This window comes from Scomber scombrus, chromosome 2, assembly GCF_963691925.1.
Source record: "Scomber scombrus chromosome 2, fScoSco1.1, whole genome shotgun sequence".
NCBI classification, from domain to species: domain Eukaryota; kingdom Metazoa; phylum Chordata; class Actinopteri; order Scombriformes; family Scombridae; genus Scomber; species Scomber scombrus.
This window is the reverse complement of record NC_084971.1, coordinates 6,706,972-6,732,107: the sequence shown is the minus strand read 5'-3', so window position 1 is coordinate 6,732,107 and position 25,136 is coordinate 6,706,972. Positions and strand designations below refer to the sequence as shown.

Here is a 25,136-nt window from a genome sequence, read left to right as displayed (position 1 = left end):
GTCTGGATCTTTGCCATATGAGATGTTCTTTAGTGCTCCGCAGGCTGCAAAGTGGACCTATAACAGAGATGTAATTTATTTATTTATTTCTCCACAGGGACAATGTACATCCTTCTACATTTTCAGAAAACTAAAAACACTATAACGTAATAACAGCTTAATGTGCTATTAGTCATGACAAACACTTAAGTTTCACATGCATGGATTTAGCATAGTAGTAGAAAACTGTCATGTCTGTGGAACTGTTAGATTGTGCTACGCAAATTATACGGCTTACAGTGGAACTCATGCAAGTAATTGCCAATAATGAACGGTAAATTAGTTGTCACATTCCTTCATATTTTCACTATAAAGTTATTATTATTAAGGTTATTTCCAGCACAAGTTCACTAAAAAACAAACTTGCTTATCTTAAAACAAATGTTCTTTGTCACGGTTGGTTGTGTAGATCATTTTACAGACATTCATCCTGTGTCATTTTAAACTTGATTTGCATGTGTTATGACAGCAGACTGTTTCCTATTTTGTGTCTCCGTTTGAACTTTCCGCGGCTCACAAGCCTGTGCATAGAGTTTGACTCTGATCATGACCATCAATAATAGAAAGTTACATATCATTTCATAATAAGTTATTTCATAATAAGTTTATATTTAGTTTAGACAGAAAACGGTTAAGAAGTCTGTGCTCAACTGTGAATAATAAATCATAATATGAGCAGTGAAAGCAGCTTTCTTTCTGATAGACTTGGTGGCATCTGGCTGGGGCCACTTTTGTGTCAGTCATATACACTCCTCGCATATGTTGGCTTTTTTTAATTGATTATATTGATTATTGCACCAGTTAAGCCCCAGCTGTCACCAGTCTGAGTGAAGAAAATCCCTCCAAATGACACTAAGTTCCCCAAATGAGCCTAACACCCCCCAACAGACCTCCATCCTTATTTTTTTCCCCCCATGTCTGTGACCTATTCTACAAATATAGACACTGAAACTATAGTTAAAGGTGTAATGTTGGTGGTATGATGTTAACATGACTATTAACAGATCATTTACACTGTCTATTTTTGCTGAGAACCTCACGCGTCACCACGGTAAAAATAAGAGACGCCGAATCTCTAGATGTCACGCCGCTTCAGCTGCGCATCTCAAGCGGAGCTGTGTGGCTGCTCTAACCTGTTAACATGGGAGCCAAAAGCTTTTTCACATAATATACCATAAAGGCACATACACACAAAAGTCAGAGTTTGTGGAGTCTTTGGAAAAACTTTTTTAAACGTCTGGAAGGATGCAGTCGCTGCCTGACCCATTTCTCCAGCCAGCAAGTCATCCGACACACACACACACCAGACTTTAAACTTGTCGCTGACCGTAGAGCATGAAATGTGAAATTAAGATGCCGCTTTGCCTTGAGAGTGGAATGCATGATGTGGCTTGTCTGGTAATGCCCGTACAAACATCAGCAGAAGTTTGCCACAGCCTGTGCTAAATGAAAGGGAATCATAGCAAAAACCACAGAACATTTTGGACCAAACTATATTTAGTTCAAATGTTGACCTACGGGGATTTGACCAAGAACAGTCAGATACTGCTTGTGATGCTTACTGCTGTTTCCCTTTCATCCAGTATTAGTGCTGGGCCGTAAGTTTACCTTATCCTTATTTTTTACAGCTTGATTCATGCCAATTAAATATCTTCGTATTACATGAGAGATACACTAAATCCCTTAAGCCTCACTTTTTATCCTATCTTGTCCAACTATAACAAATTTCTACAAAAAGGACAGACGGCAGGCCACGGAGAACAGCAGCAAACTGACCTCTCTGTTTGGGATGTCGAGCATAGAGACCAGAGCTGGAATGCCTTTGAGACGACGAACCTCAGACTTCACCTGGAAAGCAAGAGGATGGAAATAAGTGACGTAGATGGAGGTGAAGTTAAGTCCTGTTTGGTGTATTTGAACAGCAAAGCAAAAGTATGTCAACAGTAATGAATCAATTCAAAAAGTAAAAGATGCAGTCGTGTACAAACTAAATTCAATCAAAACATCAAGATGAAATATAAAACACATGACATAGGATAGTAAATCAGAAGACCCTCAGAGAAGAAGAAACATCCTGTAACTAATAAAAACTGTGTAGGCATGTTAAGTTATTACCTCTATACTTATCTACACTTCTAAGTTCCTGTTCCAGTCCATGCCATTGTACACATTACATGACATTGTAAACATGAACAGACAAATGCATAACCAGCTATGTTGACTGGGCTGCGAGTCCAAGATTAGCCACTGAAAAGTAGTTTTCACTAATCAAATAACCTAAATCAAAAAGCACAAGTCTATATTTGGAGCCATTTCCAATTCAAAACCAGATCTCAATATCCAACCATGTGAAACAGAAAAATCTTCTTATTGTCTAATCTCTGAAATCAAGTTTTCCACTTATCCAACTTCTAGTCATGAGGAATGTCGTTTCAACCTTTCACACTGCTCAACTGCTTTAAGATAAAGTATATTCTACTCTCAGTCACACAGGATAAGAGCTTTATGCCATAAATTGACTGCACATGTGCATCTCTTACTTTGTCGTTCTTATAGGTGAGATGCTGCAGGTATGCTGCTGCGTTGCTCCTGACTGGATCCAGCCTGTAGTTGAGCATGGCGATGACCTCTGGCAGCTCGGGTTGACGCCAGCCGCCAGGGCCTGGACCTTTCCTTAGAGTGCTGTCCAATGAAGCCATGCTTCCTCTTTCACCCTGAGCCAGCGGTGCTCCTGATCCCCAGTAATACATGTCCCCTGCACCGCTCATGTCACCATCCAAAGTGCCCTCGTAACTCCTGAGTAGGAAGAACAACTGTTTAAATGTATGTGCTTTTTGATGATACATACTACTTCTTTACAAAGAGAGAAGAGAGAGACCACAGTTTTCATGGTAATTACTACATACAGTGCCTAACGTCTAACATGTTACTCATCCCTAAGGCACAGATGATATAGTACAAAAACATACCCAGTCCTACGTGGGGGCCCGTGGGGGAAGCCGTGGTGGTTGCGGGGCACGGTGCTGTAGTGCATCGCGTGTCCCAAGCCATAGTCAGGCTCATCATAGCCAATGCTCCGCTGATCATCCTCCAGACCGTATGGCTCTGCGACAAACCTCGGGATGGCAGATAGCTCCAGAGCACTTCCCATACGCCCAACCTACACAGGGACAGAGATTAGCTTCCACAATGATAGAAGCGACAAGTCAAATGCTGTGCTATAATTTTTAAGATTAGCCTGGAAGTGAAACTCCAGAGTGTAATTCTGGCACAAGAACAGCACAACAGCAAGTGATGCAATGATAGTTGCATAGTTGAACATACCTGTGGCTGAGCAGCATAGGGGTCCAGCTGGTTCCTGCTGGGGGCTCTGTAGCTTGGATCCAGAGTTCTGTAGCCATCTGGATGGACTGGTCTGGAAATAAAGAAGGAATTGTTAGGGGGTTGTCCTAAAGATTAATTGATGTTGACTCCTACGTTTGCTATAAAAACAAACATGACTTCATTCAAAACACACACAAACACAGTTGTGTTTACCTGTAGCGATCATCCATGCGAGCACCTCGGCTAAGGCTTGTGTAGGCCTCAGATGGGGGTCCGGGACGGTACTCCTCATAGCCTGCTGGAGGTCCATAGTGATAGTTGCGGGGCACGGTGTGAGTGGGATAGTCCATGGGGACACCTCCTCCAGGTCCATGCCTGTAAGCCCGGTCCATGGGTGAGGTGTAGCCCCCCATACCCGTCACTGAACCCCCACCATCCAGGGAAAGTGTGTCTGATACGGAGGGGATGACTGTGCGAGTGGTAGTGGTCTTTACTACTTTCTTTACCTTGAAGAGCAAAAGAAGTGAGGACACAAGATATAAATAATGAATATTTTTAAGACTCTCCACAGATATGCTCCAACAGGAAACTCTGAACAGCTCCAAAATAAAGAAAAACTTCTTTTGTAGCCATCATCTCATTCTGGTGCTTCCAGTAACACTTATTTTAAAAAAGCACATATTTCTCTTTGGTTCTCATGTTACCGTGGTTTCTGTGCGCCGCGTGGTCCCATCGTCGCTGGTCTCCACGGAGACAACAGGTAGAGACTCCTGGGGATCTTCCTCCACCGTGTACGTCTCCTGCATCATCTGACCAGGCTCCATCCTGAACTGCACACACACACACACACACACACACACACACACACACACACACACACACACACACACACACACACACACACACACACACACACACACACACACACACACACACACACACACACACACACACACACACACACACACACACACACACACACACATTTCAGTGTCAATCACAAATATAGGTCTCCCAGTAGAGAGACCTATATCAGGGCTTAACCCTGTTAAAAATTGAAAAGCTGAAATAGAGACGACTCATAAAGAAGCTTACGTGATGTGTCCCGTTGATGTAACCCTCTTTCAGTGTCAGCCTCTCTATGTCTGCATCACAAGGAATGCGGCCGTTCTGCAGGGAGGAGGAAATTCATTGAGAGGATGCAACACAAACCTACACTGCTTGGTGTAAAACGAACACACACACAAACACACACACACACATAAACATGCATACACAGAAGCCAAACTGACTGAGCAGTTGAACTTTCCCAGCCCTCCAGAGTAAGGAGCTACTAATGCATAGGGCATATCAAATGTGCAAAAAGTTATGGATCAAATGCATTAACAAATAAAAATAAAAATAAAATAAAAAGCATCAACCGTTGACTTCCATGTGAATTTTAATGTCACCCAGCTTTATATTGTGAAGCTCAGGCACTTTAAGTTGCAGTCCTGCTTGAAGCTAAAAAAAAAAAGGTCCTTGTTTATTTTATGTGTAACAAGCCAATGATTCTTTTTTTTGCCCAACTGCAAAGAAAACAAAGGTGGTGTTTGTAAAAAAGGAAGTGAAAGCTGGTGCCGGTTGAATGCTTTGGTTATTAGTTCGGACCATCTTTCAGCCAATAACAGTCTACATGAACTGGAATAACACAACATGAACTCTTAAGGTATCCAAGCAAACACACACAGGCTTTCATTTATACACACTTCACTCCTTAAAATAAACATGATGGTATAGCTGAGTAGAGCGCAGGTCCAATAAATGAATTAATGAACTTTGATGATGAAATGTAAAGATGATGACAATTAGTGAGCAATGACATGTGATCCACAGAAATATACAAGCAGAGACAAAAACTTATTTCTCATATGTCAACACCACCAGCATTGCCTGCCCCAGCGGTTAGTGATGGGTGTGGTGTACTTCCCATTCCAGCCACAGGGGGGGCTCAACTGTTCGCTTTTATCTCAACAGCTACTGTGGTTAAAAAAAGGGGGAGGCAGACAGGAGTGGAATTGCTCAGCAGTGATTCAGAAAAGATATGCAGCTGTCTCAGACTGACAAAAAAGTTACAATTTCACATTAAATAAATAAATAAATAACCTGCTGGAAGCTGGAAATAATCATTGCGGAAGGAGCAATGACAACTTGTTGAAGTGCAACTCCAGATCAAATAAGCGAGGCGCAAAATGAAAGCTCAAAATAAGAGTCAGCCAAAGAGAAGAGTAAAAAAGCGCCGGGCAGGTGAGCGTGTGGGAACCTGTCAGTAAAGACTGAGGTCGTGTTGCACTGCCTGGGAGAATGGCAGAGGCATGCTAAAGCCTCTGGGCTATGTAAACACACACAACAGAGATAAGAACTAGCACAGGCAACATTTTTACCCCACTCTTACTATTTCTCTCTCTCTCACTCACACTCTACCTGTCTTTCTGCTCTGTATCAGCCGCGACAATAATGCAGGCCTGCGACATGTCCCGGTGAATGTCTGCTTACGTGCAGGAGCGACAAACAGGAGCAGGAAACTGGGATCGCTCGGTTGGATATGACTCCTTTCAAAGTTCGCCTCAGGGCCAAGAAGAGCGAGTGTGTGTGTGTGTGTGTGTGTGTGTGTGTGTGTGTGTGTGTGTGTGTGCGTAAATAAAATGTGTGTGGTGGTTTGTTCATCCGCACTAATGACAGAGCCTCTCAATAAGGAAACGAGAAAAGAGTGAGGGAGCCTGAGAGTGTGTGTCTGTGAGGTAAACCCGGAGCATTAAGTCACTCGTCAGTCTCTGAACCAGGTAATTGACTCATGGGTGATAAGGAGGGTGTGTAAGCAAATACTGGAACACACTTTAGCTATGAAGCGTACTCGTAAAAAAAAAAAGTGTTTCAAGAGTTTCACTAGAAAATTCACAGCTGATGAAATAGGTATGACTGGAGCCTTCTGGTTAAGGGTAACAGACTTTGACCCACTAGAAAAACAGAGACTGCGGCAATAACCGCAATATTGCAGTGCCGCACTACAGAGTGACCAATGGCGGCCAGCTCTTATTACAGAGCCAGGCTTCCGGTGAGCTGACCGGAGAGCTGACCGGAGAGCAGTGCTGATACTCGGTAGTAAAAAAAATTGTATAATATATATTAATATTTAGTCTGGGTTATATATGTTTAACTCTCCCGGGTCACAGCGTGGTCGAGCAGGCTGCCATTTAACCTGCGAGGTAAAGTAGTATTCCCCTCATCATACAATCTAAAGGCGAGTCCAGCCAGACTCCATTCATAAATCCCAGATTTTAAGGGGGCTCGGCTGTAGGTCAACGTTGTTTCCTACCACTTTTTAAAAGTGTTGTGTTTAAAGTGAGGTTAGGTACTGCTGTTCCATTCGGCCAACACATATTAGACCAACATACCTTGATTTTCACACACACACACACCTACCAAAACGCACGTATATCGCAATATTGATCCACACTGAATCACCACAGAGTAAATTCCTTCAAATTCTGAATAAAGCACATGGTTGACATACTGTATCTATAAAGGTAAACTCACAATGACGGTCACTGAAAAGCCCATCATTGTATTTAAAATATTAAGCAAGGCATTGTTTTACATGCAAATGCCCATGGACAAGTCAAGACAAACATGATGGGTTAACTGGATTCAGCTTGATTGGAGTAGTGATACGATGATGAGAAGAGACATGAACGGTTACCGAGGATAAGATGGAGGATGAGAATAATGTGTGATCAAAAGCTATGAGGTACAACAGGGGGTGTAAAATACATCCTGAAGAAGGTTTCACTGGAAGATGCATCAGTTAGCTTATTTGAGTCAGCACTGAACTCTTGTCAACTGCCTACAGGGCTCTAGGGATGGGTCGCAAAACCTGGTGTTAAACGAACCCTCAGGTTGAATTATTAAAGAATGTAGTAGTTAGAGCTCTGTTGTTACCGGTTCTGCTCTTGGTATTGGAGAAATTAACAAAATAGATTACTCATTTATTTAAGCTACATAAATGTTATCTTGCTCTTTTAAATCTCACCAACTTCGTTTCTGCGGGGGCCAGCTCTTTTGCCTCTCCCTCTCTCTCTCACTCAAACACAGAGTGAGAAACCTGGTTGTGAAATGGAACCAGTTCTAAAATGTCTGTTTTATCTGTAATTTTATACATTTTCAACCTTTGCAGGTAAAAAGCCATTAAGAGTAATTTATAAAAATAACTGTTCAACAAGCGTTTCAGTAGGAAACCTATATTTTCGGCCTACTTTGTCTGCAGTCAACACCAATACCCAGCCCTATCGGTAAAGAACCAGACCAATAAGGACGAAGTATCAATAAGAGTAACAGCATCAATAAATTCCCCTCAATACCCATCCCTACAGACCTTACTTTTTAACTTGAAAAATTAGAGCGAAACAAGCACAATTTAAGACTCCAGCTTGAATAAAACCCACAAGGAGGTATTTTGTCCCCAGGTTTGATGTAAGTTCTGCTGCCATCCAGCTAGTCCACACAGATGGAGATGGAGGGGAGGGGGTGACCATGAAGATGACATTGGAGAATCTTGCTGGGATGGAAGGGGGGTGAGTCCGAGAGGGAGTTTTCGATGGAAAAATGTGCGTGAGGGTGGTTGGGGGAAAAAGCGGGGCGGGGGTTTGTACAGCGTTACCTGCATGTTGGGGAGGGGGCGGGGCAGGGTGCCGGCGCACGACCTCCGCTCCTCCTCCAGAGCTCGGCTCAGCATCTCAAACTGCCTCTCCTGCTCCCGCACCGAGGCCAGCAGGGAGGCTGTACTCGCGCACTGCTCCATTCACACGCTGAGAGCAGAGCACAGGACAGGACAGGACAGGACAGGACAGGACAGGACAGGGTCAACACCAGAGAGCAAGAAAAGATTCAACCAACACCAAAAGAACAGACATACAGCGAGACCGAATCACTTGAGTATACAGATATAAAGGGGCAGGTGGGTCCTGGCACCATACAGAAGTCCTTAGTTGATATTTTATAAAGCAGCAGGAGTTGACTCAAGGATGTAAAGCAAGAGAAGATAAAATGAAGGAACAAGACAGATGAAGATGCGAGTACAGAGAAAATGTGAGTACAGACAGAACAAGTTCAAGAAATGGCAAGAAAAACCAGCAGGCATAAAGAGAGAGCTCACTGCTTGGGAATCCATCTACAAAAATGATTATTGTATTCAAACTCAAGGTGGGACAAGCACCAGCTGCACGGGGATGGAAGAGTCACTTTTTTCAGTGTGTTTTTCTTCACCTTCAGCGGCGCGGGGTTTAAAAATAGAAAGAAAAGTGAGATGCATGATGAGAAGTCAATTAGAGCTGCAGCGTGTGGAGCTCGTTAGCACGTCTTCATTCCGAGGATGGGGAGAAAGTGAGAAGGGAGGAGGGAGAGGAGTACGAGTGTGAGAGCGACCGCGTCGTAAGAGAAGAGTGAGCGGGAGACGGTGACGCTCTGTCGTTACAGCAAATTTTAAAAAGCTGGGGAGGTGTTGTGAATTTAGAGTGTGCTCTCCACAGAATAGAAGAAGAAATGATTGTCATTATTACACTCTGCAAGTCATAATATAGTCTGCGTTTCATTTGCATGCCAACCATGACGACGGACAGCGCCATGACATGAGTTTCTTTCATTGTAGCCTGAGCTCTGTTATCTATACAACTCATAGTAATTAACTAGTTAAAAAACAACAAAAAGTCATTGATCTTTTTTTTAATATATTGGATAAGGCTTTTAATTAAGGATCCAGAGTACATCAATTTATTTTCCTGTGTCATAAATGACATAAGAGACCCTATGTGGAGCCTGCCGCTCTTGGGTCATATTAAGGTCAAATCAGGCGGTGAGTCATACAGGTTTGAGCGGAGGTGTGTGTGTGTGTTTATTTGTGCTCTAGAGTGAAACTGCTGTGACACAATTAGATGATAACTTTATTTATCATTGATCTTACTCGTCAGCTCTCTTGATAACACAGCTCGCTATAACATTCACTCTCTAGCTCATTGGACCACAGCTGCTTTCTCGTTCTTTTTGTTTCGAGTCGTAAAAAATTGACATCAAAGTCTGAATTTACCTTTAATGAGATCAAAAAGAGAGAATTATCCTCTCCTCCTACTAGTAACATCTTTGTACTCCCTCGTGGCAGGGTTGTACACCTCTGATCAGTCTCATGGCCAGCTGAGATTGGCCGACGCAGCGTGACGTTGGGCTGAGCTTAACAGACTGTTCTATAATCTGCTTTTATTGACTTTACTCATACCTACATTACTGATGATTATTTATCAAAAATCTAATTGCGTAAATATTTTGTGAAAGCACCAATAGTCTTCCCTGCAATACTGTCAGAATATTGATATTGAGGTATTTGGTCAAAAATATTGTGATATTTGATTCTGCCCATGTCACCCAGCCCTATACATGATCAGGTTTCACTTCTCTTTGTGTTAAAAAGTGATGGTGGGTTACACAGAATACGTATGATTAGATTTACATTCAGTTAAAGTCTGTGCTGCAATGTCTCCTTTCAGAATAAGAGACTGCTCCCGTGCAGTGGCAAAGAATTTAGAGACATCACAGCAAATAAAAGACGTTTGTTTTTAATCAGTGAACTTGCCCGTTTCGGAAGAAAATGAAAAGAAAAAAAGAAAAAAAACACAAGCCACAGATGACCTAAGCCTAAATTACAGAGTTATGATAATAAGTGAATGTCACTGCAGCCCGAATTAAGAGGAGGACAAAGACTTTTTTTCCCCCTCTGACTTCCACAGCGGGGGATGCTGGTGAGGGAGGGATGAGGAATCTGGAGGAGATTACTGTGCCGGTGTCTGTATTAATGGGACGACATGAGCGTGGCTCTTCTCCAAAACCGGGGCAAAAAAAAACATTTTCTACTTCAAAGCCCGCTGACTCACGTAGATCAAATCTGCTCCTCATCCTGCAAGCGCACGGGACTGCCTGAGTGAACAAAGGTTCCTGTATAAAGTTGGAGTGTGTGCATACATCTGTTCGAGGGAGTGTGTACAGGGGGGCAGAGGAAACTAAATAAAAAGGTGGTGAGTACATGGCTGATGTCTGTGTTATCCTTGAGCGATTGAACTGAGTTTTTGGTGAAGTTCATGTTGTCACCTTGTTTCTTCCCATCTGTGTGGAAAAACACACACACACGCTCAATTGTCATACATTCCACAGTGAGATTTAGCATGTCATATCCTGTCTCAGCTGTTGGAAGCTGTCCTAATAAGGGAGCCCTTCACTCTTTCATTGTGCTGCTCTCAATCTCCCACACCGCTGCTTTTTTCCTTCCTCTGACCAAACACTTCAATCAAAAAAAAGGAAGAGCGGGCGCCGTCACTCTCTCTGACCCAATCAGGGCGGCCGCCCTCAAACCCACGAAGTGCTTCTTCAGTGGGTAATGCTCATGGACTGAAAGATGGTTTGATATCATTTCAAGTGGATATATATACAGTGTGTAATCGTTGAGTAAAGCTGAGAGTGTATTAAAAACCTTGACAAGGTAAACAGTGACAGATCTTTTCTGCGATCACAAACACTAACAGAAAACTTTGGGCTAAATGTGGCTGCCAGCTACAGTGTTGAGTCGTGAAAGTTGCATTTAGCAGCTTTCAACTTCTACATCAGGGACCACACTTAAACATTGCTTTACATTTATAGACGCTCTGTTCTTTGTGGCTCTGTCCAAACTTTTACTTCGGAGTACAGAGGAAGACAGTCTCTTGTGCATGACAGACAGACCCACACAACCTCTACAGCTATGCGAGTCCCACCACTAGCATTCTTGTGGCTGAGAGCAGTTGCCTGGGAGGGCGTTTTAAATGGCTTTAGCCACTTAAAGCCTGGGCATTAGTCATTAATCTATTGTAAGGACATTTAGCACTGACGAAAAGTCGTATCTGCTAATGGGCTAGGCTCTGGCTTTAAACTGCTAAGCCACTTACCGTCCTGAGCCCACACACACACACACACACAATACTAATGTCCACACACTGTTGAAGTCCGCAACTTGCTGGAAACTTTGTCAATTACACACTCGCAGCTTGTTTGTTCGTCTGTCAGCCAGAGCCTGCAGTGTATTCCCTCATTATCATATGCTATCATTGCTATTTCAGCAGCTTGGTCACTGGTGGTTGTGGCAGGCCGACATGCATTCTGTTTCAGTCTGCGCACGTACACACACACACACACACACACACACACACACACACACACACACACACACACACACACACACACACACACACACACACACACACACACACACACACACACACACACACACACACACACACACACACACACACACACAGCTGAGGTGAAACTATGGTAAAATGCTGTTGTGGCTTGGCCAAGTGCTTCGCTGACTCAGCCTCATTTGAATGGTCACACAGAGATTTGGCCTCTGTGTGTGTGTGTGTTTTGTGTGTTAGCCTTGGCAACTATCCAACCACTACCGCCTTTGCCATCCTGACTTGAAACCATGCCCCCCCCCTTCTCTTTCTTTCTCTCCCATGTGGCCTACAATGTGGTAGCAGCAAAGAGTGCACACATGCACACACACACTCCACACAGACCTTTCAGGGACCTCTGCAAGGCCAGCTGTCTAATCTACAGGACACCAACTTACTATTCTTAGTGAGAAAGGAAACTTGCAGCCAACTGTAATTCAGAGGGAAAAAAACTGACCTGTAAGCTCAACTACAGTCTGAAAGGCTGCATTACAGTTAGATGATGATCGAACATGAAATACCTCCACCTGATCGACTACCAGAACCACAAGTGAAACTCCTTGTTGTGGTCACGCACTGTCATTAATGCTCTATTTACAATCATAAAATGAACAGAAAAACATGACTTATTTTTAATGGATTAATTCTCTATTTATCAACCAAATGTTAAATCTATGTTGCATCTATCTGTCCTGATCAAGCTGAATGAAATTATCAAGAGTATGATGGCTACCTCCTCAGCCATCATAGTCATAAGTCACTTATTTGACTTCAGGTACAACATTCTCCACCGTTGTTTATTTTTTAAAGTCTAAAACAAAGACCACATCTGCTGACATTATCAAAATCAGGGGAAAAAGCAGCCATAACGTTAATGAGCGTGGCTATTAATTAGACCTCGTCAAGTACTTAATACATTGATCACAAGAAGATCAGCATATGGATTACCACCGAGGGAACCCCATTCTGCTTCTAGTTAGGCACCATCACAAATACATTATCAATATTGAGGTGAGTCAAAAAATAATGCAAGAGCTGCAATCAATACAATTATTTAAATATGAGTACTTTAAATATCAGTATCACAATATGGCAGATGTAACCAAAATCCATGAAAAAGCATATAAAGCCATCAAACTGATGAGTAATCAGATTAGATTAAATCAAATTAATAACATGAATTGGTTCCACTACATCAGGCAAAACATGTCGAACTTGAACTAACCTCTCAATCATTTGGACTACAGGATTTTGTAAAAGAATAACATGTTATGTTTCTATCATATATTAATACGAGTTCACTCATGAGTCATGAACTTTCCCCCAGCTCTAAGATCCTGTAAATTAGAACTGTATTATGGCCCAAATCTAGAAATAGCCAAGAATTTTATTCTTGTCCCATTCACAAAACACAGCAAAGCTCTAATATTTCATAAACTATTTCAAAACACATGTAAAAACTTGAAGGGAAGAGAAAGTTTTCTGGTCAGTCACTATTATGAAAAACAGTCAAACAAACTAAAAAAAAAACTATCTTCAGCAGGCGGGAAGAATTACCACTAGGGACGTGCAGCCACCACTTAACAAGGAAGTAGGTTACATTTCTGCAGTGAGAGCCATAAAGCTGTAAATGGACTCTCAACCTTTCCAAGTAAACCACCGGCAATTCACAGCTTTAAAAAAAAATCTGGGCCTTTTGATTTCACTCTGTGGATATTATTACACAACTCACACGTCCCTGTAAGGACAGCAGAGTGACGTGATCGCAGTTCAAATAAAAACACAGACTGCAGGTGTAGCCGTTGGAGGCAGATAGGAGAAGAGAGATAGACAGAGAGATCGACAGGACAGACAGGGAGGAGGAGCAAATATAAGAAAACCCCAGCTTCTGTGTGTCAGAGGGACACACCCGTGGTGTGCGCTGAAAGCCCGTCATTACAGAGGCTCACAAATGATAGCCCTGGCTAAAACAACTGGCTGAGCAGCAAGACTTCAGCCCCCACAGACAACATGGCTAGGAGCAAATTCTAGGCAGCAGAGGAAATATCCAACTTATGATTTTTTTTTCCTGCCCCTCCTTTCACAGAGGGGACATTTCTTAGCAAACAACTTGTCCAAACTTGCTCATAATCTCCTCCATCTCTGTTCCGGCAGGTCAATGCAGACAGGCCCGCAGGGCATTTTGAGGAATATGCCAGGCATGTCCATGCTTCACTGAAAATCACTGATCAGCTGGCTGCACCAGCTTTAAATCAAAGATTCTGTTACTTCAGAGAAGCTGTCAAACACGATCTCAGGTGAATCTGTTTACACTCATTGAGCAATCATTTTTCCCATCACAGAATAACACTGCAGAGGACAACAACCACAAGCTGAGAGCAACACGTTTAAAGTAGATTCAGCCAGGTCTCTGGATAATCCAGCATCCACTCACACTGAAGGACTGTAAATTGAGAAGGTGTCTGTGTTGCAAAGCCTCTACACACAAGAGGCTGAATAATGAAGCAACAAGCACTACTGCCACCTTACCACACCCCATACATCCAGACCCACACAACAGGTTCTTGCTTTTGTCCCTGGCTGTTGCTCCACCACCACCGCCACTAATACCCCTCCTTTACATGGACATACCACATCAAAAGACAGCTGCTGAAACATTAAACGCTGAATTTTCACAGAAGACTTCAAAAACACGCAAAAATGAACAAAAGTCGAAAGTTAAAAAAAGAAACACATACCGTGTAAGCGGATCCACCTGAGCGGCAGCAGCGTGCAGCCTCACTGCACACACAAAGTGGGCGTTTCAGGTAAAATACATGCAATTTGATAAGTTAACCGATGCTGGACTTTGACTCCTAACACACGGTGTGTGACGCGGCAGCCTGGCCGGTCACTTCCGCGTACTCTCACCTGTCCTGAATACCCCCTAGCTCGGCGAAAACTGGCAAAATGCTGCTGCTTCAATGATTAAAAGGCAACAGACAGCAAAGACTCAACGTGAAATGTTTATAACGCGTTACACCTCCCAGCCACCACAAACCACACCATTCACACCACACAATGCTAACGTTATATTAGCAATGCCACTGGACAATTTATTGTTCAAAATATAGCAATATCACGCAGTTTTGAACTACACACATAAGCCCTGTTACACTTCTGGTGAAGTTTCACTCTAGGTAAGCTATTCATCAAGCTAACTGCTAGCCAAATTAGCTTGCGCTACAGTAGCTAGCCTGCTAGCGCTGTGTTGAGATCATTCAAGTTAATAAAAAAAATTAAAGTCACCTCTTCACCCATTAACAACAAACCCCCAGTCAGCTATACCGAACACAAAATCAGCAAAAGACACGCCTTTACCGAGTCTGGAGACTGTTGGGCTTGTTTTTCAAAGTCCAGAAGTGTTTTTGCGAGGTGGATTTCAGGCCTAGCCTAGCCGACTGTCGCCCCGCAGGCTCGGGGAAGAAGAAGCAGAAGAGGGAGAAGTGAGTTGGGATGAGACAACAAAAACACACCTCGGCGTGGTCGAACAAACGCCTTTAAAACGGCACAAACGCCGCAGAACGAGCACTCACAGTGAAGACGGAGAAAACACCCACCTATGCAACGTCCTCTCTCGCTTGGCTTGTTGTTCACTTGCCTCTGCCGAGCCTCTCCGCTGGGGGGAAGAGGAGGAGGCGAGGAGAACAAGAGGAGAAACCCACACAGGAGCGCATCACTGTACAGCTAATATTACTGCTTTTAGTATACAGCTAATATTAGTGAATTTGAAATACAGCAAACGTTACTTCCACTAACGTACTCACTGATAGCTATTGTTGCAGGCTACATGTAAGATTAACCAGGGCAATCACAAATAGGCTTAAGACCATTTAGACAAGTAGTGTTAAATCATTATTTAATAAAAAACAATTAATTAATTAATGCTTCATTTGATTTTGGTTTAGTTGACTTTATTTCTGTAATTTTCATTGTATACAATTCAAATACACATGCAAATAAACAACAAAAAAATAAATAATAAGTCATTGTGAAGCAGTCGCAAGTTTATACTGACTGAAAATGTGGCGCACATAAGCTACACCAAACCTTTTATATTCATTATTTTGTACAGATCCCTTTAGATTTATACACTGAAAATGAAAGAACTAAGAAAATTAGGTAAATAAGAAAATACTAGGCTATTTTTATACATGCATATGTTTTATATATATGTATTTGTATAAAGTATATTATAACCTATATAACCAAAAGTCCCAAACAAGGCTTGTATGCACGTTAGTGATCATATCTCAGATGTAGGTCTATATTGTTAATCATCATATTTTAAAAATCTATTAAGTGTGTATAATTTACCTCCCTCACCTGTACAGGGGAGAAGTTCCAAGTTTTCCTATTTAATTGTTTACAGTATAATTAATTTAGACAAATCGTTCAGCATTACCTTATTTTCCCAGATTCCAGTTATCAAACAGACCACTTCGCATTATTTTTGTTTCAAATATAGAAATATCTGATGAAGATGCCAATTATTAGTAGTGTTGTGATCCTGCCCTCATGTGGTCATGGATGTGCTATTACAGAGCAGGATAATAGCCAATAGCCTACTTTAGTGACACTCATGTTTATTTTTGAGAAAGTACACCAGTGAACGGAAGGTCACTGCTTCAGTACTGAACTTTACAAATAACAAGTAGGTACTTTTTGTACTTGAATATTTCCATTATACATATATATGACCTTATACAACAGAAGGGAATTGTGTACATTTTACTGTGACAACATGATATTTAACAGTTTTGCAAGTGTTAGTCAGCTCCAAATTGCACAAATTAGATCCTATTCTTTAATATGCAGAGACCCTACATTCCCCAATCAGTGGGAGTCAAGAAAGACCATGGCAGCATGGGGTTTGTAGCCATGGTCCCTGGAAGCCTACAATCCTTAACCAGGTATTCCATGACTATGATCCATAGAAACCTGCAAGACAAGAAAACTACAGGGAAGACAGTAACATTAATGGTACATGAATGTGTACAGATGGAGATGGGGAGGAGGAGAGAGGAGCTCAGTGCATCATGGGAAGTCCCCCGGCAGTCTAGGCCTACAGCAGCATATATTCAAGGCAAGCCTGGGCTGACCCTAACTATAAACTTTATCAAAAAGGAAAGGTTTAAGTGATGAATATAATTGTATATCATCTGCATAACAATTGAAATGTAAATTGAGTGTTTCCTAAACATATTACTGCCTAAAGGATGCATATATAATGTGAATAGTGGAAGAATCAATGTTAACATGTACAAACTGGAATCAATTTGACAAATAGGACTTAAACCAGCTTAGTGTGGTTCCTTTAATGCCAATTATATGTCTCTGTTATATGATGGTCAGTGGTGTCAAATACAGCACTAGGATCTAACAATACAAGTACAGAGGAGTCCTTTGTCCAATGAGAGGCCACTTGTAACTGTCACCAGTGCTGCCTCTGTGCTATGATGTGCTCTAAATCCTGACTGATATTTCTCAAATGAACTATTATTATGTACAAAGTCACAGAAATGATTGCCGACTGCTTTGTCAAGGATGCTAGAAACGGAACTATTTCTATAGTAAATCAAGACTAGGCTTTTTAAGAAGAGGTTTAAGTTTACAACTACTAGTGAGGCTGCTGCTGCTCAGGTGGACCCGCTTACACGGTATGTGTGTCTTTTTTTGCTTTTGACTTTTGTTCATTTTTGCGCTTTTTTTTAAGTGTCCTATGAAAATCCAGTGTTTAATGTTTCAGCAGCTGTCTTTTGATGTGGTCTGTCCATGTAGAGGAGGGATATTATTGTTGTAATTAAATGACTGTGGCACATAGACTGTTACTAAAGACAAAATGATCATATCTAGTAAAGAAGTGCTATCTAAGAGTAAAACTTCCTCAAGCAGCCTAGTTGGGATGGGGTCAAGAGGGTTGATGGTCTAGAATGACAAAATTGATGAATTTAGTCTAACAGTCTACATATATAGCAGGTCCTTCCTATATGTTTTAAGACCATCTTGCCAGGTTAAGCAAGTTTTTGTAATGCTAGCTACAATTCAAGTCACAGGTCATACTTCTGTTTGTCTCATATTACTTGTGAACTATAGTATTGCTTGAAGATAGTTTAAAGTTAAAATTGCCATCTAATACAGTTAATCTTTTAGCTTGCGCTTTCAATGCAATGCTCAATGTTCAACCTAAAGCAGGAGAAGTCACCACACAGCCTTAGGCAAACATCCCAAACAATACATATAACAATGAACATATACATGCACTGTGTCCAACAAATCTAACAATTATACCTTTATACCTATTAAGTAATAAACAGTAACTGAACAACAAATCTGAAAAAACATTAAACAAAAAACAAAAATCTTTCAATTCAAATCCTCAGTTTTTGGGAGTTTTGCAAATCAATGTCCACAAGATGTCAGATGGTGATTTAGGAGTGCAGTATTTCTATGTGAGCTATTATTAAATATTTGACTGACCTGTGACCTCACGATTGATCAACCCCCTCAGATTAACTCTGATTTTCATGCTCCATGGTCCTAAAACCTCTGAGGAAGCTGTAAGACTTTTACTGAATGAAGAGGTTGCCATCTTGTGTTCAGTCCTCTTGATGCATCAATGAGGTTAATACTCAGAATGAAACTCCAAGCACAAGAATAAGTACATTATTTCTCAAACAGTGGCATATTTAGTTACCATGATGTTTACTAGTGTACTTTTAAAATCTGAATGCAGGAATCTTATTCTTATGAAGTATTTTTTACACTGTGGAATTAGCATTTTTACTGAAGTAAAGGGTCTGACTATTTCTTTCATCACCACTGTGCACATTAATTCACACTCAAACAAATAATAGCAATGTAAATGTGCAGTGACTAAATATGACTAAAACAGATAAAAACAATGATATGATCTTAATTTAGAAGACTGGATTTCATCATTTTTTAGTCCCACAAGCAGCCAGTAAGTGGTGCTATACTGTAAAAAAGTGAAGAGTATGAACTGATGCCCTGCTAGTTTTGTTACAGGTTGATTCTGTAGGCTTATACACATCTTACCAGGCAAATGAGCAAAATAGTGTCAAAAGCAACTGGAGAGAGTGATGAAGTAGCAGAAAGGACGATGGTTATCTATGAGGTTGCAGACAACTGCGGTGATCACAACTCCATTATAAATACTGGAAGAGCTGTAAAGCAGAATGAATGAATGAAAGAAACATGTATTATCCTTAGGGGAATTTGCTTTGCACAAAGAGAGCACAAAAAACATCAAAGCGCCAACAGACATACATGACAAAATGAGTGAAATCATTAATAAAGAAGCATCATTTTGGTAATCGAGTGCAAATTTAGTAATGTGTCATGTGATCAAAACTTGTTAAGCAGACAAATGCTGTCTAGGACAAATGATGTGATGCATTCCTGGGCATGCCATACTTTCGCCTTGAAGGTAGAAGTGCATGTTCAGACCATAGTGGGTGAGCCACATTCATGGTTTAATATGTAAGTGATACTGCTCATTGGTTCCCCAGGTATCTTTCCAATCTCATGATCATGTCGTAGTTAACTTCTCACAGATCTCCAGGTATCTCTCCACCCAGTTTAACAGCCCTGTCCAGTATGTTCTTGTTTTGTGCAGACAGTGATAGATTGAAGCAAAGACCACAGTGTAGTAGGTTTTGTTCGTTGGAGTGTGGATGTTGTCTCCTCTTACCTGTAGTGGATTGTTTCATCGTTTGAAAATCCTGTTGTAGCAACTATCAGCAAAATGTATCATGCTATCTCTCTGACAGTGTCACATTCTCGTGTCTTCCCCAGGCAAGCCATTGCGTATTTTATTTCTGGTTCACAACAACTATTTTTAAAGTGCCCCGCCCACCCTTGGGGACAGTAGGAAGACGGAGTAGATTAAGCCTGACGGACAGAGACAGCAAGCAAGCCTTCATTCTTTACAGCTAACAGCAGGTACGTAAATCTTGTAGGTAAAACGAGAAACATGTATAAATCTGATGCATTGCAACACAACGGTCAAAACAATGAATTAATTTAAATTTCAATACACAGCACACACAAAAAACACAATTCTGTAATTAATCTTTACAGAGTAAATACATGTGCAAGTGAGTGTAACCTCTAAGTGTGTGTATTGATTATATCATTCTCTTGTCAGTAATGTCTGTACTTTTCTAGGTAACCTCCTGGTTGCTGAAATGATTTTACAACTCCATAGATCATAACTATACTTCACCTTTACATTTCACTCACCTGGCTGAGCTGCTCAGGCAGGAGCAGAAATCTGTGGCAGCATGTGTAAATGTCAAGAGAGGAGGGCAACGAAGCAGCACTGGTTGACTCTGCTGTCAGGACTGGTAGAGAGTTTGCTGGTCACAGGGATGGCGTTTGGCTGGGCTTCTTTGGTGTTCGTGTTGAAAGTCGATGGATATTTTTCTGGATACTGCCACAATGCCACCAGAGAAGAAAACTTTACTGTGTACACAGGTATATTGCATGTGGAGGGTGCATGCAAAAATTCTTAATGCTTCCTGGACGTCAAATTAAGACTAATATTTTTTGATTAATGTTTATGACATAGCGTGAGTTACTAAAGATGTAATGAAAAAATCACATTTCAAATTTTGCATTAACCCCAGTTTGTATTCATTATTATGTGTAACACATGCTAATATCGGTTAAGCCTGTGGGACAAACAAACCTGCACTGCTGCTTCTTTTGTTTGCATATGTCAGTGTCAACACTACTCGTTAAGTGTGATCTTTCTTCCTTTCCTCCAGATTGCAGCGGTCAGGATGAGCACCTCTCTCAGGTCATGTCTGTCGCCTCCATCACCAACACCATACTGCGCTTCCCCATCGGATATGTCTTTGACCGCTGTGGAACCACAGCAACAAGGCTAATAGCTATGTGAGCACACCAAATGTTTGCCAAGTTTGGTTCGAGAAGGTTCATGACTTTGCAAGCTGTCGAGGGAAATTAGACAATTAAACTTCCTTTCATTTTTACGGCTGCAAATGAGATGCAGAAGCATCATTTATTCTCTGGCTATGGTAAAGTCTCTTGTTTCATACACTGTAAGAAGCATTCACACATTCACAGGAAGCATATGTAGTTGACTTACATTGCACGTGCATGAAGGAATCTTCTTTAACTAACTTCCAGGACTATAATAACAGGCATAAAAAATTACTTTTTATGCCTGTCCTCTCTCTTCTCTAAATTATTTGAGCCATTTTTCTCATGTGCCACTATGACACAGATTGCTGATTAATCACTACAACCCTTCTATTTATATTCACCCGACCCTTTTGCACATAGCTTCCCTTTATAAATGAAAGTGGTAAGTTTGTTTAGATATACGCCCATTATTCTTGTGCACTGGACCTGAGAGTGTTGGCATTGGTCTCATCATGCTGTCAAAATAATGGCCCCACACAATGTATTGTACATGCCTTTCTACGACAGCAACAGTGCACAATGTTGAAAGTCTTTGAATGGGCAACTTGTCAAATTATATTCTCCATGCACCATTTATTTCAGCAATTAAGTCCATTTACATACAGTAGCTGGATGTCTGTTATTCCTACAATTTTCAATTAAACCTTTATTCTTGTGGCTAAATTTGAAAGAACAGAGAGACCTTGAAATGTGTCATGACACAGTTGGACTGTTTCCAATCTCATGATCATGTCATGGTTAACTTCTCACAGATCTCTGTACATCACTGGTACACTGTTCATCACCCTGTCAAACACAGGTATGTTGTTTTGTAAATTGGGATTTTTTTTTTTACACTAGATATATCAGAAGTATGTTGTTATATATACCTCTCATTTGGTCTCTCTGGTTGTCACACAGAGACGTCAGTGTTGCTGTACCCTGCTTTGTCATGTCTCATTATTGCTGGATCTGTCCTCTACATCACCAATGCTCAGGTTTGTGGTGACCCAGCTTAAAAAAACGTATGGTGTGTGTGACAGTGTATGAGGAGGTAAATAAAATGAATTTGACATGAGAGAACTGGTCAGTTTAGGTGGGGAACCTGTGTGACTCCTATCGCTCCACCATCATCACCATCTACAATGGGGCCTACGATTCATCTGCTGCTGTCTTTTTTTTCATAAAGGTAAGACATTTTCGCTGCACCGTAACATTTTAAAAAGCCTCGAGTGATTCAATCCACAGCATAAATGATATACCTCCTCTGCTCTTGTCTTTCTCTATGTGAACAGTTGCTGCATGAAAGAGGAGTGTCTCTGCATTCGTCTTTCCTCTTCCTCACCTTTTGTAGCGTATTCCTCCTGCTACGCACCTTCTTCCTGATGCCCACAGGACATATCCCCTACCCACTGCCAGAAACATACACTTATGGGTCAGAAAAAACTACTCTATTCTAATTGTCCACTATTGATAATGCCAATAAGACCCCGGCCATTTTGTGCATGATTGTTGAAACAACAGCTCTGCTCTGACAGGGTTTGCTGGCCCGGCCAGAGAAGAGGGAGAGGAGAAGGAGAGGAAGAGAGCTACAAGAAAGAAGAAGAAATGGAAGAAAAACAAAAGGATGAGAGAGGGAATTATTCTTCTTTGCCTTTGTGTAAAAACATTGTGCATCAGCCCAAGCAAGAGAAAGGTATGGATATGATTTGTTCTCGAATGTGAGTTAGAAAACAAATGATTGTCAGCTAGCCAGGGGTTCCCAACCCAAAGGGTCAGTAGAAGAAGCATAGATTTACACCTTACTCAACAGCCTCAACTGTGTGGATGTGTCATCCATAGTGTGTGAAGTACATGGCTATCTTTGCCGACTTTCTTATATTTTCAACAACCAGGCACATTTTATCCATATTACATTTTAAAATAATTCTGGGAAATGTAGGTACTCACTACCTCAAGTAGCCAAGAAAGTACACAAGAAAAGGAGAATAAAATATATAAAATGATACACAAAAAAGTGAAGTTAAATGTTCCTGTAGAAAAATTGGTTTTCCTGTTTTCAATCTCATCCAGCAGCTAGTTTCCGGAGCTGTGTATTGTCCTGGCTCTTCTTGTGGCACCTGGTGTTTGTGGTCACCACCCTTTTTAGTCACTTCATGTTCTTAGCCACCGTCAACCCCATGCTCACCAGGCTAGCCGATAACAACCAAACCATGGGTGAGGTATAAAATGAAATTTTCTTGGAGGATTTTCTGGGTGTTGCTCACTGCTTGTCAAAATCAGAAGCAGGATATGAAGGTCAGGTGGTGGACTTTGTTAAGATGCTGCAGTGGCTTTAGTGTTGAATGCACCAATCAGTGATAGTGCTGCTTTCCAAAAGTATCTTAAAGTGACTTTATTACTGTATAGCAATTGTATAATTGCAATATTGCTGTTGTATATCAGCACAGATCAGGTTGGCTTTTGCAAATTCACACACTTAACCTTTTTTTTTAGTTTAATCGTTGAATGCAGATCTGTTAGAGGGACGAAGAACTGGTCTGTATGCTTAGCTGATCACCATAGGACATCACCAAGATCATTGAGTCTGAAAAGAACTGGTGATTTGCAGATTTTAGCCTATTTCATACATTTGTATATTACTTCACATGCTGCTGACTACTCCACTCTGCACCATGCTTACTTTCATTTTGAAGTCAGGCTTTGTTTTGAAAACTGTGGTTGGTGCATTCACTTGTTGGTGCTTGGAGAAAAAATGTATATCTGGAAGACTGCAAATGTTTAACTTTTCACTCCTAATTGTCGGCTTCAATGCTTGATTTTCCAAAAACATATCTTGTGTGATGCTTTTTACAGCTGATGCCAGAGCGCAAAATCTCAATGTAATCTCTCAACACCAAGTCTATGCAAGTTGGTTTCCATAGTAAACGGCCATAAAACAGAAACTGAGTAGCTAAAACATTTACTTTCACGATACTGGGCACTTTCACCTCACTTTTTCAACTGTGCTTCTTGCCCATTTATCACAGTGTTTCCCCCTCCAAGCTAAATGTTTCCCTTTCTGTCCACCCATCCTTTAGTGAGTCACTACACCAATGCATTTGCCTTCGCACAGCTGGGCGGAGTGCTATTTGCACCTGTGAATGGCCTCATCATGGACAGACACAAGCGCAGGCCTCTGACTTCTGGTTAGTAACAGAAATTTAACCATCCAGCACTAAAACAGCTCTATATTGACTAAATGGTCAGAAGTAGAAAATAAACTTTTGAATGCTGTGCTTTCATGGAATATATGTTTCAGAGGATTTTAAGTGAGTTTCCTAAAAAAAAAAATTTTTATTAAATTTTAAAAAATACAGTTTTGGACTTTAATAAGGAGGTGTCCAAACTTTAGATTTTTGGCTCTGCATGTAGTTCATGTGTGATTTATGGTGACTTCAGTTTTTAACTTACTGTCTATTTCTTAGGAGAAACCAGGAGGGAGGCAGATCTGCGCTCATCCTCTCTCGCCCTCTTCCTGACTTCCCTGCAGTGTTTCCTCTTCTGTGTGTGTTTCACCTGTCCTGTCCTCCCTCTGCAGTACCTCACCTTCATCCTGCAGGTTGTCAACAGCGCCTTCTTTTACGGAGGCCACCAAGCCTTCATCAGCATTGCGTATGTTCAACTCTCCTTAAATCCACCATACATGACAGCATATCCATCCCAGATCTAAATAACATGCTTCTTTTGTTTTCATTAACTTATAGCTTTTCCTCCTCTCCTTTGCTATTTTCTTCTCTGCTGTCTCTCTCACTTAACGTCTCTTGCAGTTTCCCAATGTCTCACTTTGGGAAGATGTCAGGGATAGCGATGTCGTTATCAGCTCTGGTGCTGCTTCTCCAGTTTCCTCTGTTACGCCTCACCCAGCACCAGCTGAAGGGTGATCCTCTATACGTGAGTTTCTGTGATACTCTGTGATGAGCCTCGCTTAAACCTGAAGAATGAGCCGTCATGTTGCAGAAACACAACTGCATCTCCAATGTTTTTTCTTGATTTCCTGGAGTTATAAAAACCCACATTTATCTTTTTCTCCCATACTCCTTTTTTCTCATCCTCTCAGGTAAATGTGGGTGTCACATTGGTGTCTCTGCTCACCTTTATTCACCCAATCCATGTAAGCCTCTACTGCAGAAAGCTGTCCAAACAGAGAAGGACCACAGAAGAAGTCAATGAACAAGGGCTGGCGAGAGGCTAAATCTACACAATGTAACAAATTGTAAACTTAAAAGGAAAAATGACTGAAAATTGAATTTATTTAATATATTTTTAATGTTTAATATCATCTGAGAGCAATGGATTGACACTTGAATATATGTAGTTTTTTTTGTATCTCATCACATGAGTTTGAATGGGATGTACTGTCTCTATTGGTTGTTTGCAGTTTACATTTTTTGAAATCATATTAAATAAAGAATACATTGTGATGTTTTAAGACTCAAAACTCAAAGATGATAT

General features: G+C 41.2%; 2 protein-coding genes across 6 annotated transcripts in view; one reads left to right on the top strand and one right to left on the bottom strand.

Moving 5' to 3' along the window:
* ctnnd1 (catenin (cadherin-associated protein), delta 1) overlaps nucleotides 1-15,167 on the bottom strand; it is a gene marked incomplete in the record, with an annotated part of 26,370 nt that extends 11,203 nt beyond the window's left edge. The window contains 10 exon segments of the mRNA XM_062427071.1: nucleotides 1-57; nucleotides 1,816-1,887; nucleotides 2,580-2,835; nucleotides 3,009-3,199; nucleotides 3,364-3,454; nucleotides 3,577-3,869; nucleotides 4,068-4,193; nucleotides 4,459-4,533; nucleotides 14,390-14,432; nucleotides 15,012-15,167. Of these exon segments, the coding sequence (XP_062283055.1) occupies nucleotides 1-57; nucleotides 1,816-1,887; nucleotides 2,580-2,835; nucleotides 3,009-3,199; nucleotides 3,364-3,454; nucleotides 3,577-3,869; nucleotides 4,068-4,187 (1,080 nt within the window).
* Nucleotides 15,168-16,274: 1,107 nt separating this feature from the next.
* Nucleotides 16,275-25,108, top strand: LOC133991270 (equilibrative nucleobase transporter 1-like). Of its 5 annotated transcripts, XM_062429813.1 has the most exons (15): nucleotides 16,310-16,344; nucleotides 17,237-17,350; nucleotides 19,509-19,655; nucleotides 19,881-20,189; nucleotides 20,483-20,612; nucleotides 21,416-21,462; nucleotides 21,564-21,640; nucleotides 21,739-21,831; nucleotides 21,938-22,077; nucleotides 22,181-22,338; nucleotides 22,716-22,859; nucleotides 23,723-23,830; nucleotides 24,110-24,296; nucleotides 24,452-24,575; nucleotides 24,742-25,108. In XM_062429813.1, exons 4-15 carry the CDS (start codon nucleotides 19,997-19,999, stop codon nucleotides 24,874-24,876), a joined length of 1,536 nt encoding a protein of 511 aa, XP_062285797.1. In that variant the 5' UTR covers nucleotides 16,310-16,344; nucleotides 17,237-17,350; nucleotides 19,509-19,655; nucleotides 19,881-19,996; the 3' UTR covers nucleotides 24,877-25,108. The 5 variants fall into 5 exon arrangements, with proteins under 5 accessions (XP_062285802.1, XP_062285803.1, XP_062285780.1 ...); XM_062429818.1 differs by lacking the exon at nucleotides 17,237-17,350 and having other exon boundaries at nucleotides 16,275-16,344; nucleotides 19,921-20,189; XM_062429819.1 differs by lacking the exon at nucleotides 17,237-17,350 and having other exon boundaries at nucleotides 16,275-16,344; nucleotides 22,719-22,859.
* Nucleotides 25,109-25,136: the final 28 nt, after the last annotated feature.